The sequence below is a fragment of the Castanea sativa genome, chromosome 12 (assembly GCF_040712315.1).
Source record: "Castanea sativa cultivar Marrone di Chiusa Pesio chromosome 12, ASM4071231v1".
NCBI classification, from domain to species: domain Eukaryota; kingdom Viridiplantae; phylum Streptophyta; class Magnoliopsida; order Fagales; family Fagaceae; genus Castanea; species Castanea sativa.
Window position 1 is genome coordinate 14,160,075 of NC_134024.1, and position 16,874 is coordinate 14,176,948.

The following is a 16,874-nucleotide window of genomic DNA, read 5'->3' on the forward strand; positions in this document are numbered from 1 at the left end:
ATCCACCACAGACGGTGGTTCAACAAAAACAACAAAAATGTACGATTTTCTTCACCACACTTTTCCAACTTCTATGTTCTGGAATGATTTTTTATGGAAGAAGGGAAAAATATGAAGTTATTTGCCACAATGTTGTGGATGATCAACAATCTTGTATGAAGAAACCTTCTCCTAATCAATAACAAAGTTTATCACATCTCACAAGTAGTCCCCTTTGCTATCCAAACTCATGAGGATTTCTATTGAACCTTCCTCATCACATAACTAACATATTATGATCCTAGTGTGCTTCATGGATTAAATGTAAACTTAACTACATGTATATAATTTCGCAAGTGTTTTTGGACTGTAAAATTTCTGCAAGAATGTACCTAGGGTTGGAGAGCAATTCTTAAATTAAGGAATGAAACAAGAAAGTTTATCAGGTTTGAGGTGTGGGATGAGAAAATTATATTTCTTTGGCATGACCTTTGGCATCCTAGGCTTGCTAGATCTAATGCCCTTGTAACTATTTAGAGTGGCAACTTATTAAATTTGGGAAGTTTTCTTATGCTACAACATATGCTCAGATTAGAGATAAATCTAGTGAAGTTGAGCGATAGAAGCTGCTTTGGTGTCATTTAACAATCCTGGAACATTCTTTTATTAGTTGCTTAGTTGTAATCAACAAGTTGTCAACATGAGATAGAATGGCCAAATGGGAGTACTTGGGTGATGGCTTGTGTGTGTGTGTGTGTTTTTTGTTTTTTTTTGTTTTTGGTAGAAATTGCCTTGAAAGTAGATATCATCTCTTCTTTGAATATTCTTTCACTAGAAGAATTTGGGATGACGTGATGAAGTCATGTCTAGTTTCAAATGCTTAGTTTGTGTAAGAGGATTTGATTGCTTAAGGAGACTAGAGAGTTATAAGAGAAGGGGCTGAGAGTAATAGCTTACAAACTTGCTTGAGAGGCATCAGTCTACCACATTTGGCTGAAAAGGAATGCTATAGTTCATGAAGAAAGATTTTGGACTAAAAAATAGTTGAAGAAAAGTATCATTAAAGATGTCAAATCTAGGCTAGGGTTTAAAACCAAGTTCAACAAGTCAGTTTTGAATTCTACCATCAAATGTAATTAGGGGAATTGATCCAAGTAGTATTTTAATTTGATCCTAGAAAACATGTTGTGCGTTTTGCTAGAGTGCCATTGTGTTGTCTACGTGCTACTGACTGAAGGTGCTGGTTTGGATGCCTTATTGATGTATTGTTTAGTTGTTAGTGTGTCTTGCTTTGCCATTTGTTTTGTAGTTAGTTTTGTATTTTGGTTGCTGTAGCAGGTTTGTTTTGAGATTTCCCTTTGTAATATGTGTTTGTTAAATGAATAAAATCTGAATTACTTAAAAGAAAAAAAGAGGAGAAAATTGCGAAATTATTTATGAAAAAGTATTATTTTGCTAAAACCCGCATGTATATATGGTGGGTTGAATTAATTAACATTGTCTTGTTTAAGCAATGTACCGCTAGACTGTCGGACCATAAAGAGTTTAATTCTAACTCATAAGTCATAACTCATATCCCATATCCCATGTCTCATGTCTCAAAAGTTTATCTCTACTGTAACTCAAAATTCTTGATTGGTACCAAAACCCAGATGTGTCAGTGTCTTACACTCAAAACTCAACTTTTTCACATATTGGTGGAGCCCACAGAGACTGAAACTCCACAGAGACCCCATTTCTTTCCAGTTTTGGCCTCTGCCACCTCTACACACAGATCGAGTTAGCCACCACCTGGGCCTCTGCGAATTGAACCCAACAACCAAAGGTAATATCCCCAATCTTTATTTGTCTCACTTGCTTTCTCTCTAAACAAAAAAAATTGAGAGACTTTTGGTTTGAGTATTCTTTAATTCTGGGTTTTCTTCATTCCAATTTTAATTTGTCTCACTTGGGACACTTTCTTCAAACCATTTTTGATTTGGGTATTATTTAATTCCGAGTTTATCTGAGCAAAAAAAAAAAAGCTCAAAGAAGAAAGATGGGTTTGGTTGCTATGGGTTTTATGTTATCATGGGTTTTGGTTTTGGGTAAGAAGAAATCTAAAGGAAGAAGGAAGGAGATGATGATCTACCTTGTGGAGACCAAGATACTCAATCGATTTGAGCTTCTGGGCCGCAAAGATGACAGAGCACGAAGATGGGAGAACCACGGCTTCTGTTAATGGCAGAGGCCGGCTTGGGGAGAGAGGAGGAAGAAGGCAACACACTGACCGTGGGCCCACAGCTTCATGGAACTCTGCCACCAGTTTTCATCACTTGTAAACATATAAATCTTGTTTTAATTTTCATTCCCTCATCCCTCATTTTGTTGAGGTTTGAGCGGTGAAAACTTAAACTGAAAACATAGTCAAACACAAATCTTAGGCATAGAACCGACAAAATTAAAAATGAATGGTAAGTGATAAAAACTGAGTAATGGGTGATTAAAACTAATGAAAGCAATCAGGCCTAAGCAATCAAACAACAAAGTATATCTCAAATTCACAATACAATGCCAACCAAGCCCACCATATTAGTAGGCTGGTAGCTGCTGTGGCAGTGGGATCATAAAATAAAAAAGTAAAATCAAATATAAAAAAATCGATTGCTTTGTACGGAAAAGAAACATTAAATGCTGATTGAGGATGGTCAATTGCTTCAAGCTACGAGATGCCAAAATAAATAAATAAAGAAAAGACAATTGCTCTGGCTGTCTACGGGTCGGCGTGAGTTGATTTTGGCCTCAATCTAGACTCCACTTGCTCAGATTAGGTGGAACAAAAATACACTCGTAATTGATCGCCAACTACCACGGGTTGAGTTGTCCGGGCTTAGGGGAGCGAATAATTAGTTCGGTCGAGTTCGATAATGAGCGACAGTTGGTGGAGGAGAAATTCTATCTTCACCGATTTGAGTTGAAGGCGCCGGATCTAACGGAATATCACTGGATTCGAGTAGATCAGAGCCTAATCTAACTAAGAATAGTCGGATTTAACCAAATATCTAAGTCTATCTTCGTTGACCTGAGTCAGATCTAACCATATATCGTCGGATTTGAGCAAATTTGACGGAGGAGAGTAAATCTTGGCCGGATTTGAGTGAATTTGAGCAAATACCACCAGAACCGAGCGAAGGAAGACCAATGGTGGCCGGATCAAACCTAAGGAACACCAAAAAGTCGCCGAATCTAGGTAATTTTGGCATTTTTTAGCATTTGTCGGTTGGATCGGGTGGCTCAGGTTTTAGAGACCAAAACCTGTCACTTGACCTGCCGGAGTCGGGTTTTAGAGGATAGGAACCGTCACTGATCGCCAGAGGTGTTGGATTTGGCCGTGACGTGAGGTGACGTGACGTCACGGGTCGGGTCCAATCGGTTTGGTCGGTTTGGCCAGGTCTCTGGGTTGCTTGGACAACCCTAATTTCTTCAACCTAAGCAGTCAATTACTACGCTTGGGTTTAGCCAAAATTTATCTTAATTATAAGCTTCTAAAGATTTTAGAGAATTTTTATAATGTGTCATTTCCTAGCAGTTTCTATTTTCAACGCAATTCATCAACTTTGCCTAACCAAAGATAGCATTTGATAAATAAATAAAAGAAGTTGGCAAAAAAACATTGGCCAAGATAGACATGGACATGGTCATGTAAAGTGAACTCGTGCAAAATCTGTGTTCGAACAAGGGATAACTTGACAACTTGTCAATTTTTCCATGTGGTTATTAGAAGCTGCTTCTTTCAACTTCAACGTTTGCGCTGATTTGTTAAACGCAATGGTAGTACAATCGTGTGCGACAAACGAATGGGCTTTCCCAATCAACCCAGCTAGGCAAATTCAAATAGAGCAATCTTAAGACTTAAGTCATAAACTTTTTCTGTAATGAGTAAAGCTTTTTTTCTTTAGTGGGGTAATGCACTAACTAGGGTATGAGAGAGCAGCACATGTTCATTTAAAATACATATTGTGTTGTGTTTATATATATATATATATAAAAGGGGCTTCACTTGTTTGGACCGAATTTTTTTTTAGTCCAAAATACCCATGTTTCTCTAAGTTTAAGTAGAGACAAAACTAAAAGACAATTCAGTAATAATACAATCATAACTTCCACTACAACATTGCCTAAAAAATAGGGCCACTCTCTTATTATTTTTCAAATTTATTTATCCACTTATAAATTAGATTCTCAAAATAAAAATTATATATATAATAAAAAATATAGATTTTTTTTTGCTACTACCACTAAAAAAAAAAAAGCCTCATCGCATGCGTGAAGCACGTGTGATGATTCGCGCGTGCGATGATGCTAGTATATATATAGTTTATTTTGAATCCAATACATTGAAATACTAATCGCAAGCCAAATCACTTTACAACTTATTTTACAATTAAAAAAAAAACAAATTTCACAATTTGTTATAAGTAATAAAGTTGGGGTACGGATTAATTTGCTGTAAACTAAGTTGCAGCAATTCCTGTAAAATGCACGCGTCAAGTGGTCATTTGGTGAAAAATTCAATCTTGATAAGAAAGTTTTTATTTAAATGTAAGTCTGGACAGATGCCTATTTGAAGTATTGACATGTGCAGTTTTTTGCTGGAGTTGTTGCAACTTAGTTTGCAGCAAATCCTTACTCATAAAGTTGTGAGTAGTACAATTACTTTTATATGATCCACCATTAATATAATGTTAGTTGTGCACTAATTACAACGTATCAACCCAATACAGGGATGGACCCAAGGGGTCTTGGCCCCCCTGGCCCAAAGAAAAAAAGAAAAGAAAAATATTCTTTTTATTGGTTCTATATTTTTATTTCTAGAGTTGCGACTCCCTCTTCTAAAAACTTAGACCCCCTCCATTTTAATTAACCTAGCCTAACTAGCAACTACTCAACTAAAAAACCTAAAAAAAAGCAAAACTTTAAAATAAAAAATCCTAGTAAGCCTAGTATTAGGACACCAAATAACAAAATCACTATTGTATAAGACATTTCAAATGCTATATTAAAGTAGAAAAAGTAAATTTTGGTATGTGGAAATAAATTTTTTTTTTTCCAATAGTTGATACTCTTAAAAAACAATATTATTTTGTGTTTTTTTTGTCATTATTGGTAGATAATTTTATCTTAATGTATTAAGAAACCATAATTTTTTGTATTTATCTTGATTAATAGTTTGTTAATATTATATGAATATCTATTTGGTTTTTTTTTTCCTTATACTTCAGCCCCCCTATTTTGAAATATTAAGTCCGCCCCTGACCCAATACTTAAGAAAAAAGTAATGTTACATTAACAACATTTTTATAACAAGTTTTAGGTGGTAAATTGTTACTGATACATAAAATTTTGATATCAGTGATAGTCCCAGATAAAAACAAATATCAAATTACCACTTAAAATATATTATAAAAATATTTTTAAAACTATTATGGACATAACATTACTTTTTAAGTGCAGCGAGACCTATGAATAGTTGCAGAAATAAATTGAATAGTAAAATTAATTGGCAAAATTAAGCCATGCCAATCGCAAACTATGTCTCTAGATTATTGATTCAAATGATATCAATGAGCGATAACAATAAGCTATTTTCCAATGAAATTTTCTATTGTAATAAACTCAAAATTATTGTAATAAATACTTATTATAATAAAAAAAATCGTTTTCCAATGTTGTAATAAACTCATGGCACACGACTCATCGCACCCATGACAACGTCATGCTTTCTTTAGCTAGGTGAGGGGCCCATAATAAGATTTTTGTTCAACTTGACACCAAAACTAGATAAGATGAAATAATTAAATTTCTTTCAGGTGGTAACTGTCCACCATGTCCATTGAATCATTCCGTTCCACTTGTATCTTTTTAAGCACGATGGATTATACATATACATATTTTCTTTATTTCGTTTTAATTATTTAAAAGAAAAAGAATGGGTCTTCATGATATTTGTGTAAAGTGAAAACGACACTCTCAGTTTCCTCTCTAACTTCCTTCAGTTATTCCAACTGTATGTACTATATGATATGACCAAGTTCACAACTCACAAGTATGAATTCCAAGTGGGATCCTCAGATAAAACAAACATAATCCAACCAACCAAAAAAGAGGTTTCTAGATTAATTAAATTACTAAGAAAAATGTAGTGGGATCAACAGAGACTTCATTTTCAATACGCGGTTACGCGGCAAAACCAGCTTTGTCTGTCTTTTTTTTTCTTCTTTTTTTAACAATGAAACCAACTGATACGTTAACTTATGTGGCGGTTATATATACATATATTCAGTATTAACTGTCAACCGTGTTTTGGAAACTGTGGGACGTCATCTCAAAAAAAAGGTGTCTGTCCATTTGTTTGTTGTTCCGATGTGCCACGTCAGCCTTGCTATTGCCCCACTGTTTCACACACATTCCTCGTAGCTTCCAAGAACGTTCTATAGCTCTCAATTACCCGCCGATTTTTTTTCAATTCTCCCTCGTGTTAAAAAGCCATTTGGGAATCTATCGTACTATGAAGAATATTCTTGTCCTCTTTTTCCTAGCATTTTAGATGACATTTTAACAAAAAGTTATCAAAAACACTTTCACATTTGATTACGCATTACTAATTAATCTTCAAATTTTTACATTTTGTTACAGACTTACAATATCATCTAAATATAAATGATTACTACAACAACATATAATATTAAATGGAAAAACTTGTAAGAGATTATTGAACTTTTTATTTTAATCACTTTACTTTAAAAACTTTACATATATGCCAAATTGATACTCCCTCCATACCAGTTTGTTTGTTTTCTATTTCATTTTGGGATGTTCTAAAATATTGTCATATTTCTAAAAATAAAAGTCATTAATTTACTAATATTCCTATTATACCCCTATTTTATTTTCAAAATCATTTTTTTATAAATAGTTTAATGGTAGTTTTGAAAATTTATACATTTTTATAAGGCAAACAAGACAATAAATGATATTTTCTTAAAATTTTTGACTTTTCAAACAGGATAAACAAATTGGGACGGAGGTAGTACTTATTAGGTTGCTGTTAAAGTTGACTAATAGCACTCATTAATCACTACACAACCCATACTGAGATATTCTTCTCATTCCCACATTTTCCTTTACTTTCTATTAGAACTTTCTCAAACTCTATCTCTCTAAAATTACTGAAATTGCTAAAAATCTCACCTCCTATTCCAAGCCCAATACAAATTCTTATACCCAAAGCACAATTACCATTTCACAAACACTTTACCAAACAAAAAATTATCCAACTTGATTCTTGACCCTCCTGTTCAAATCGACATGAAGCTTCGGCCTTTTAGAGTTATTCCTAGTCCCAATAACAAGCTTGTGATTGTTGTTAGGTACAAAGATGAAGAGAAAAATTTCTCAAACGGAGAATCAATGGTGTTCATGAAGATGAAAGAAACTGTTGGCCTTTTGGTTAAACTGCAATAGTTGTTGTAGTCCAGATCAACGACTCTCTCTCTCTCTCTCTCTCTCTCTCTCAAATGTGTTTCACATGAATATTGTTAGATAATTGTAACAGCAGTTAAGCAAAAGTATCAATTTGGCACATGTGTAGAGTTTATACAGTAAATTGGTTAAAATAAAAGTTCAAACCCTTCAAGGGGTGTAATGGTCATTACCTAGAAATTCAGAGGATCTCTTGGCATTTTTCCCATATAAAATTAAAAACATTTATTTTTTTAAATGAACGTGGAAAACAAATAATAAAGAAAGCGTACAAAAGAAACAAAGATAGAATAAAAATTAATATCTAAATAGACTGGGTAAGAGAGTAAAGAATGAGATATAAGGTATATTTTTTAAGTGATTATATAATGCATGATCAGATGTTAATGCTTTTATGGAATAAAATGACTAATGAGAGAAAAAAAAGACGAACAAAATAATTAAGAAAAAAAAAGAGAGAGAATAAGTTGTTATTGCAAAATAGAATACATTGCCTTTTTTGTTGGTAAAATCGAAATATAATTTACATGGTTTAGAAATTTTTTTATTTATTGTTATTGGTAATTTCTAAAGGTCAATTGTTAATATAAATAAATGAAAATTTACAACAACAAAAATGATGTAAAATAAAGAAGGTCATCTAAGGATAAGTATAGATCTAGTTGATGAATAAAGAGAGAGAATCACATGAAATAATTTGATCAAATTTAAAAGAGAGAAATTAAAATGATAATTAAAAAAAAAAAGACAGCTTGACTAAACTTAAGAGAAAGAATGGAATAAGTGTGTGTTAAACATCGGTTCATTTTTTGTTAAAAAAAAAGTGTTAAAGTATGCTTGTTCTTTAAAAAAATAATAAAATATAAGGTTTTAAAAAATTGTACATCTAAACTACTAAAAAAACTAGCAAAAAACAACTAGACTCAAATGAGCTCTAACCGTGTGTTTAGAAACATTGTAGGAGAACGGAAGAGAAGAGAAATGAGAATAAAGATAGTCTTTCGTTTGTTTGGTTACCATGAAAGAAAATAGAGGGGCAAAAACCATTTCTCTCAAGCCCACAAATTTGCAATTTGCCCAATTTGAACGAATTTGAAGAGAGACAATGATTTTTTTTTTAATGGGGCCACATAAATAGCATTTTATGACATGAATTTACATATTAGCCCATAATTTGCCCATAACTTTTATACATCTTTCACATTTATATGGGCATAAGAGTAAAAAAAAAAAAAAAAAAATTTCTTTTCATTTTCTTTCTTATTGCAAACCAAACAAAGAAAGAGAAATGTATTATTCTCTTTTCTTTTCCCCTTTTCTCCCCATTTTCAAACAAACAAGAGAGATTTTATTTCTATCATTTTATTTCTCATTTCCTTTCGATCATTAAGTTCTTTTCTCTTCTCTTCCATTGTTTTGTAACCAAACAAAGTCTAAGAATATAAAATCATCAAATAAAGCTGGAGGCATTAAAAATAATCGCAGGTTGAAAATATTAGTAAAAAAATGAAAATCGGCGAGTAATTTGTCTCCTCGTATTGGTGCAATAGTTGAAGGTTATCTTTTTTATTTGTTGGAGGAATCAAAGTTGATAATATCTTTGACGATGCATGCTCATCAGTGACAGTGAAAAAGACGGACCGTCCCTTGATTCTGAATCTGACACCTATACCACCTTCACTACTCACTGGAAAGACCACATATACTGCTTTTTAAGCAAAGTAAGCAAAACTACAAGGCAGTCACTTTCAGTCAAAATCCTGAACTGGTCAAATTCCCCACGTGTCCTCTAATAATCCACTTGGCTTAAAAACCCAGCTGGTACCAAACTCATCCCCCACTTTTTTAATTTTAATTTAATAAATTAATTCATAATTATCAACGTATCTTTCCATTCCAAATGTTAAAACCGTGGGGGAACAACCCCCCATCCCCCACTTCACAGCCTGGATCCTTATCACACTCACTCCGTGTTGCGCACCCTTAGCCCTTTCTGTGATCCTAACGTATATATACAATCTCTGCCTTCTCTTCTTACTTTCAACACCAGCCTTACTTATACAATAGAGCTAGCTAACTAGAGTACACTGAGTGAGAAAAAAAAAGAGAGCCGATAGCTAATTAAGACCCTTTGGAGAGTTAAGTTTGTTTTAGACATATGGATATTTTTAAGCATTTCTCGGACCCACAGTATCTAGTGGGGTCTGATATTTGGTCCTCTGAGTCAGAGAGTGGCAGTACTCGCATGGTGAACTTGTCAGATGAGGAGGTCATGTTAGCTTCGAGGAATCCAAAGAAACGAGCTGGGAGAAAGAAGTTTAAGGAAACAAGACACCCAGTGTACCGTGGAGTTAGAAGAAGGAACTCAGGGAAATGGGTTTGTGAAGTTCGTGAGCCCAATAAGAAGTCAAGGATTTGGCTTGGGACATTCCCCACTGCAGAAATGGCAGCACGTGCACATGATGTGGCGGCAATTGCGCTCCGAGGCAAGTCTGCGTGTCTCAATTTTGCTGACTCGGCGTGGCGGCTACCGGTGCCTGCGTCAGCAGAGGCAAAGGATATTCAACAGACGGCAGCTGAGGCAGCCGAGGCATTTCGACCCGCGGAGTCAAATGTGGTATCCGAGGATGAAATGAGGCCAATGAGGAAAAATGCGGTGTCACCTGCGACAACAGGGATGGAGGCAGAAGGTGTGTTTTTTATGGATGATGAGGCGGTTTTCGGCATGCCGGGATTGTTGACAAATATGGCAGAGGGGATGTTGTTGCCTCCACCTCATTACTATGGTGAAGATGACATGGAAACCAATATTGACGTGTCATTATGGAGTCACTCAATTTGATTTTTATTAGTAATGTATTGTTATAGCTTAATAGTATTGAGTTTAGTCTAGCATGTAGATTATAGAATGGTTACTTATTAGGAAGATAGAGTCGTTTTTATTTTCCGTGCTTATTGTTTTTTATTAAGTGCGGTGTTATAGGGAAACTATCCAGGGGAAAAAAAAAAAAAAAAAGTACTGCTAGGGAATATCATATTTGGGGCACATGCCATACACAAGTATTAGTTAGTGTTCAATTGAAGGGGCCCGATAAAAAATGGGTCAGTGTACGTGTGCAAGTTATATAAGTGTAAGTGTGAGTAAAAGTTGTTTCTCAAAAAAAAAAAAAAAATAGTGAGTGAAAGTTAGAGATGGTAAAGCCATGCTGTAACAAAGAATATATATTGTAGCCTATTCGACATAATGTACACAATAATGGAAAATTTAGTCTACCCATTTAGGGTAGTTACTACTTACTAGTTTTACATCTATAAATATATTTCTATTAACTGCATATATTAAAAAAGCAAGAGGCTGAGGAATAGTGTTTTGGTTCTTTTGGACCTGTTGGTTTAGCGTAGTTTTGAGTTTTGGAAACATTTGTGGTGAGACAAAACTCTCCCAAGTCCCACCCACCCAAGAACTCACTCACAGAGGCAGCAAAGGGTGTCGGTGAAATGAAGATAAGGAGATAAGATGACAGAAAGTAAAATGACTGGAGCTTTGAGGGATTGTACCTCGCACTCTTTGTGGGTATCTTTCTCTCTCTCTCGATTTTGATTTTGCCCAAATCCTTCTTGCTGGTTTATTTTGCTCACAAGGAATTGGTGCAATATATGGATGGTTCTCAAGGTTTCTAATCAAGCTTTAACTACTGCTTCTTGTAAATGGGTTTGAGTTCAACACAAGGGTTTTCATTTTAAAAACAAAAAAATTGGGACTTGGGAACTCTGATGGTGTGTATATTTGTGTGACATGTATATACGGCAAAGTTACTAAATTGTACAAAGATCAGATTGAGATTATGTTGAAGAGTTAGATAGATGAAGATATTTTTCCTTTGTAAAGACAGGCCAGCCCCATCACCATGAATTGGTCCCTTCCTTCAAAATCTGTCTCTGCGTGTGTTTATTTGGCTTCTCTTAATCTATTGGTCATCCTCATCATCTCCAGGTGAGTTTTTATATCTTAATTATATTATTCTACTTGGTAATCTATGTCTGCAATCCAATTTGGCTATCTTATTCATTTCTTCTCTATTTTATATGTATAGACGATCTTCCTGTTTGAGCTTTGATCAAAATGCAACCAAAATATATTTAAGTGAATATGAATTTTGAGCATGTATTAACTGAAACTCAGGGTCTCAAAACATACAGGGGCTTCCATATGTTATTCAAAATCCAATTTCTTTCAACAAATTCACCAGTTTTCTTGCTCTCTCTCTCTCTCTCTCTCTCTCTCTCTCTCAGGTATAGTGGTTGAAAGAATGAAATAAGAATTGGTATCCTTTGTGAAAATAGGCCAACCCCATCACCCCAAGTGTTTGATAAAATGTCTCAGTGAAATTAGAATCAATGAAGATTAAAGGCTTGGTGAAATTTTTATGTCTTTTGTGAAAATCCTCCCCATCACTCTAAAGTGCTTGACAAAATGTATCAGTGAAATTAGACTCAATGAAGATTTTAGGCTTGGTTACAAATTTTATGTTTGTTTTGTGAAAATCCACTATTGTTGTTTGAATTATTTATTGTTTCTTTTCATGCCAACGCAGTGTGAGATTTGTTTTGCAGAAATGAATTGATGGTTTTTGTTGATTATGCCTGCTTGGTTTGAATGAAGTAAGATGACATGACACACGTTTCTTTTATTGCTTTTTATATTGACTTTCATAATTATGAGAATTTGATGGGTGCCATGTTTGCTGATTATTCCCTCTTATTTCGGGTCTATTCTATATTATAAACAGCGGTTCCTCATTGTTCTCTCAAGTCCCAGCCAGAGGAAGCATAAGCTTCAATTGCTCTGAATTTTGCTAATTTTTTTATTGTGTTAAAGCTATTGAAGCTGCATGTTTGAGACTTATTAAGTTATGTCACAAGGTGAATATTTTATATCAATTTCTATTAGTTAGTATGTGTTTGATAATTTTAGGATACAAACAATTTTAGGTTAAATGGGTAAGCCAACTTTAATTTGTTATTTTTTGTTTTCCAAATTACAAGCTGTGATTTGTCATGTTAAATTGGTAGTTTATTTGTATGTAAATCTGCTACAACGTTGCAGTGTTATTCTATCTTTCTAATTTATGAAATCAAACCCTAACCCAACATAGCCTTTGTAACCAGGGAATTCTTCTTCATCTCCACTCCCATCTGAGTCACAATCTTCCCTGGTGATTTAAATCAACCATGGTTATCCGGTTCAAATACAAGAGCTCCCCCAGTGTCAAATTGTATCTTCCAGTGCAGGTAAAAATTGAGTCAACTTGTGCTCTCACTAATTGTAAATATGTAGGTTTTGTACATTCTCATTGCTTTGTATATCGACTTTTTGTTGTAATATCTTTATTGTAGCAAGCATGAAAATTTTCATGAAAAGAGAGCTCAAGAGCCATTATATCTAAAAGAGTTGGTTGACATTCTATATAGTGTTAATGTTATATGTTCAATCTTCTTTGAGTACTTGGTATTATTCAGTTTGGAGAGATGGGTGTAAAATAGTGTTAATGTTATATGTTATAGCAATCTAAACTGAGCATCTTGAATCCCATTTGATGTTCTTTATAAATTTAACTACCACAATGGAAATTAGGATAAGCCTACTAGCCAAAAAAACAAAAGTAAATATAGAAGTTCATCTTTCTTAGCATCAATCTAGAGATTGTCTCTGTGTAATGTGTAATGGGCATTGATTTTAGTGTGTGTTTGCAGCATCCTACATGTTTGACAAAATGTCTTATGTGTTATTGTGGTCATACTTTTTTGTGTTCCTAAACGTGAGCAATGCTTGGTCTCTGCAGTAGGAATGTCACTTTGCTCAGAAGTTGGTGGGTTAGACTACTTAAATTTTGTGCAAATGTGATTTTTACTCAAAATTACTGGCTGAAAACTTTATAGGAGGATGCTTGGGTCAAGACTGTTAGTTCAAATGCCCTAATATAATTTTTATTTTTGGATATGAGTGTGAAAGTGCCTTTGCCAATTGGAGTATTGGTACAATGGTGGATTTGATAATTTATTTGGCAAAACAATTATAGCTTGTGCATACTGATGTTCAAATTTGGATAGCTTTTTTTAGTGTGTGATGCTGGCTTGCTTTTTTATTTTTTTGGTTGTTATGCAATAGTTGAGGAATTTTTTTTCTCATTGATTTTATCTATATAAAGATCATTGGACCATTTGTATGAAAATACAATTGGAATATACATAATGGTCCACTTGATTATTTATGTTGAAAAATGTTAATTGAACACATACTTATGTTAAATATTTTATTGTGTATTTTTTATTTTGTGATGATGGTTTGCCTTTTGGCTTATTATAAACGGTGAAGAACTACAAAGTTAGTGTTTCAAAAATTGAAACAATAAAGCCATTTTTCTAGCATGAGTTGATAAGTAGATATAAATTTTATTTAATTTTTCTGTGCATTGCATAGGTTAGTGACTAGTAAATATAAGAAAGAAAGCTATTATATTATAAATTCTATTTCAACATTTCTTTTTGGCTAAAATCCAAAACTGACTCTTTAAGTTTTAACTTTTATTATTTCAGTCCTTTAAGTTTCAGTTTTATCATTTCAATCCTCTAAGTTTCAAATTTTGTCAATTCAGTCCTCCATTACCCTTCAGTTAAAGTCTTGCTGTTAACTAAAACTAAAACGACGCCGCTTTGGTGTTTTTATTAATATTTTTGTTTCTTAATTTTTTTGAAATACATTAATTACCCAAAAAAAAAAGAAACTAAGGGGAACGACATCGTTCCCCTGCCCCTGAAAATCAAAGATTGCCGTGGAAGATTCTCACATTGTGGAGGAGTTCTTGCAGGTTGCGTTTGGGTATGTGCGTTTGAATTGGAAAGATCATGTTGTGATTGACAAGAGGTATTTTAGGCCTACTGAGGTTGATAACCTTAATGGAGATGCAAGCAGAGCTAAGAAATTCTTGGTTGGAAGCATGATCAGCTTGGGTCTTTCCAATTTTTGCTTCAGATCTGCAACAATGGGGTTTGGAAATGATTCTATTTAAGGGGTTCTTAGAGCTGATATAGTTTTCAATTCAGTTATTTATATCGATGGTGTTTTAAGATGTTATTGTTATCATGTTATGCATTGTTTGAATATCTGTAATTCCATTAATTTGGTTCTAGCATACTTGTTCTTCTTCTTATTTTGCTTCTTGGAATCACAATGTGGATGGGATGGATAAGATCATATTTTGTACTGGGAAGTTCGAGATCTTGCAATTTTGAACACTGGAGCCTTTTTGGGGATGCTGGATCTGATCACTTTCAATTCGCAGGAATTTTTATTTTTTGATAATTAACGTATTTCAGTAAAATTAAGAAAAAAAAAAAAAATCAAAACGGCGTTGTTTTGGTATAGTTAAATGTAGGACTTAATTGAAGGGTAACAGATTACTAAATTGACAAAATTTGAAACTTAGAGGACTGAAATGACAAAACTGAAACTTAGAGGACTGAAATGATAAAAGTTGAATCTTAGAGGGTTAGTTTTGGATAATAGCTTTTTTTACTTTTATTTTTATTCTTTCTTCCAACGGTCCAAGAAATAAAATTTTAAAACCAAACATTTTTGTTTTGTGAACAGGTTCAGCTGAAGAGGGAAGTCATCGATCACAAGAAGATCACAGGCCTGCGAAACACCCAATTCATTGAGAGAGGGAGAAAAATTATAGATTCTTTCTGTAATAATGGAGAGAGAAGAGGTCTTGTACATCCTGAACCCAGATTCTAGGCAAGTTGGCAATATCCCATCCATATTTCATTTTTCCTTATGAATTTAGCTAGAATTATACATAGAAATTGAAATGAACCATGCACTGATTGTAACAAAATGTATATAAATGCAGTGTACTGGACTAATAAATACCTAATCAAAAGCTTTAGAATCTAGAATCTACTGTTATAGGTAAACCTTGATCAGAGGTAATACAAATTCGAGAGTCCGTTTGGATATAACTTATTGCTGAAAACTGAAAACTGAAAATACTGTACAAAAATAATTTTTTAATGTGTAAAAATTACTGTTCATCCCAAAAATTACTGTTCATTGGCCTAAAATCACTGTTCATGGCTAATGAACAGTGACACATGCGCATGGAAAAAAAAAAAAAAACTGGCCAGACGTGGACGCAGCCCTCCTATCCAAACGCATTCTCAGTTTAATAGATGCTTATAAATAAGTTTACTCAACAGCCATACTCGAAATTAATGAGTTACTCATACACAAAATACATAGCCAACGAATTTTGCCTTATTTCTTTTTTGCATTTGCATTTGCTTTTGTTTTTTTGTTTTATGTTTTAAAATTTTTTTTGGCCAATGTAGAATTTTGCCTTTATTTGATACTAAATACAACAGCAGCAAGCCTTTTCTTTGATACTTAATCTTTTGTTTAATGTTTGGGTAAATTATGTGTTTGGTCCTAAACTATGTGTCAAAATTGTCCTTAGTGAATCAAATGTGTCACTTTGGCCTCTAATATTTTGATATTGTGTCAAAATAGTCATTATCGTGAAGTGGTGGATGGAAAAATTGATGTGAATAATGTAATATACAAATATTTATTTTTTACGCCACCTAAGCAACCATCGGCCACATATCTTTAGTTAATAAAATAAGTTTATTTCGGACAAATTTGAAATTTTCTTCTCTCATTGTCTTTCCCTTTGCTTTCTCGGGATCCAAATGGGTAAAAAACCAGATTTCAAAACTCAATTTCCTTCATTTTTCCCACATTTTCCCAGTAACTGAACAAGAAAAAAGAAAAAGAAAAAGAAAAAAATCTCCCTTTGATCAGCTGAATATGAAAATAAAATTCCAAATAAGGTACACAGTCAACCCTAAATTCCTTGCTATTTCAAACCACCACAAATTGCTTCAATTAATTTATACGCATGTAAAACTGAACAGAGATCAAGCGCTGAAACAAGGACTAGCATGAGCACGAGCTTCGATTTGAAGTGTCGCAGCTTCCAAGTGCAATTTCTTTGCAACATTCCTCAACGCTGATGATTACGTCCCCCAAAAATGCTCGGCATCCATCTGATTTATTCTTCGTTTCCTCTTGCCATTTGTTAGAGAGAGAGAGAGAGCTAAAGGGGAGTGGGGTTTGATATTTTATTTGGGGAAGAAAAAGATTGACTGTTAACGTTATGAGTGGCTTGAGGAATAGGATTCTTTTTGTTTTTCTAATTATAAATAGGAATTTTTTACTATTTGAAATTTTGGAGAAGGGACTAAAACACTAAACAGGCGGACCCTGCAATCTAAATGAGTGTTACAGAAACGTTTGAATGGCAAAGCACCAA

General features: G+C 33.8%; 2 protein-coding genes across 2 annotated transcripts; both read left to right on the top strand.

Annotated features, from left to right (window-relative positions):
* Positions 1–9,428: 9,428 nt before the first annotated feature.
* Positions 9,429–10,801, top strand: LOC142619978 (dehydration-responsive element-binding protein 1A-like). The gene has a single exon (XM_075793394.1). The coding sequence runs from the start codon at positions 9,659–9,661 to the stop codon at positions 10,340–10,342; it is 684 nt and encodes a 227-aa protein (XP_075649509.1). The 5' UTR covers positions 9,429–9,658; the 3' UTR covers positions 10,343–10,801.
* A 139-nt stretch (positions 10,802–10,940) lies between these two features.
* LOC142619979 (GDP-mannose 4,6 dehydratase 1-like) lies at positions 10,941–15,451 on the top strand. The gene is made up of 4 exons (XM_075793395.1): positions 10,941–11,494; positions 12,670–12,792; positions 14,370–14,548; positions 15,152–15,451. Exons 2-4 carry the CDS (start codon positions 12,733–12,735, stop codon positions 15,159–15,161), a joined length of 249 nt encoding a protein of 82 aa, XP_075649510.1. The 5' UTR covers positions 10,941–11,494; positions 12,670–12,732; the 3' UTR covers positions 15,162–15,451.
* The last annotated feature ends 1,423 nt before the right edge of the window (positions 15,452–16,874 follow it).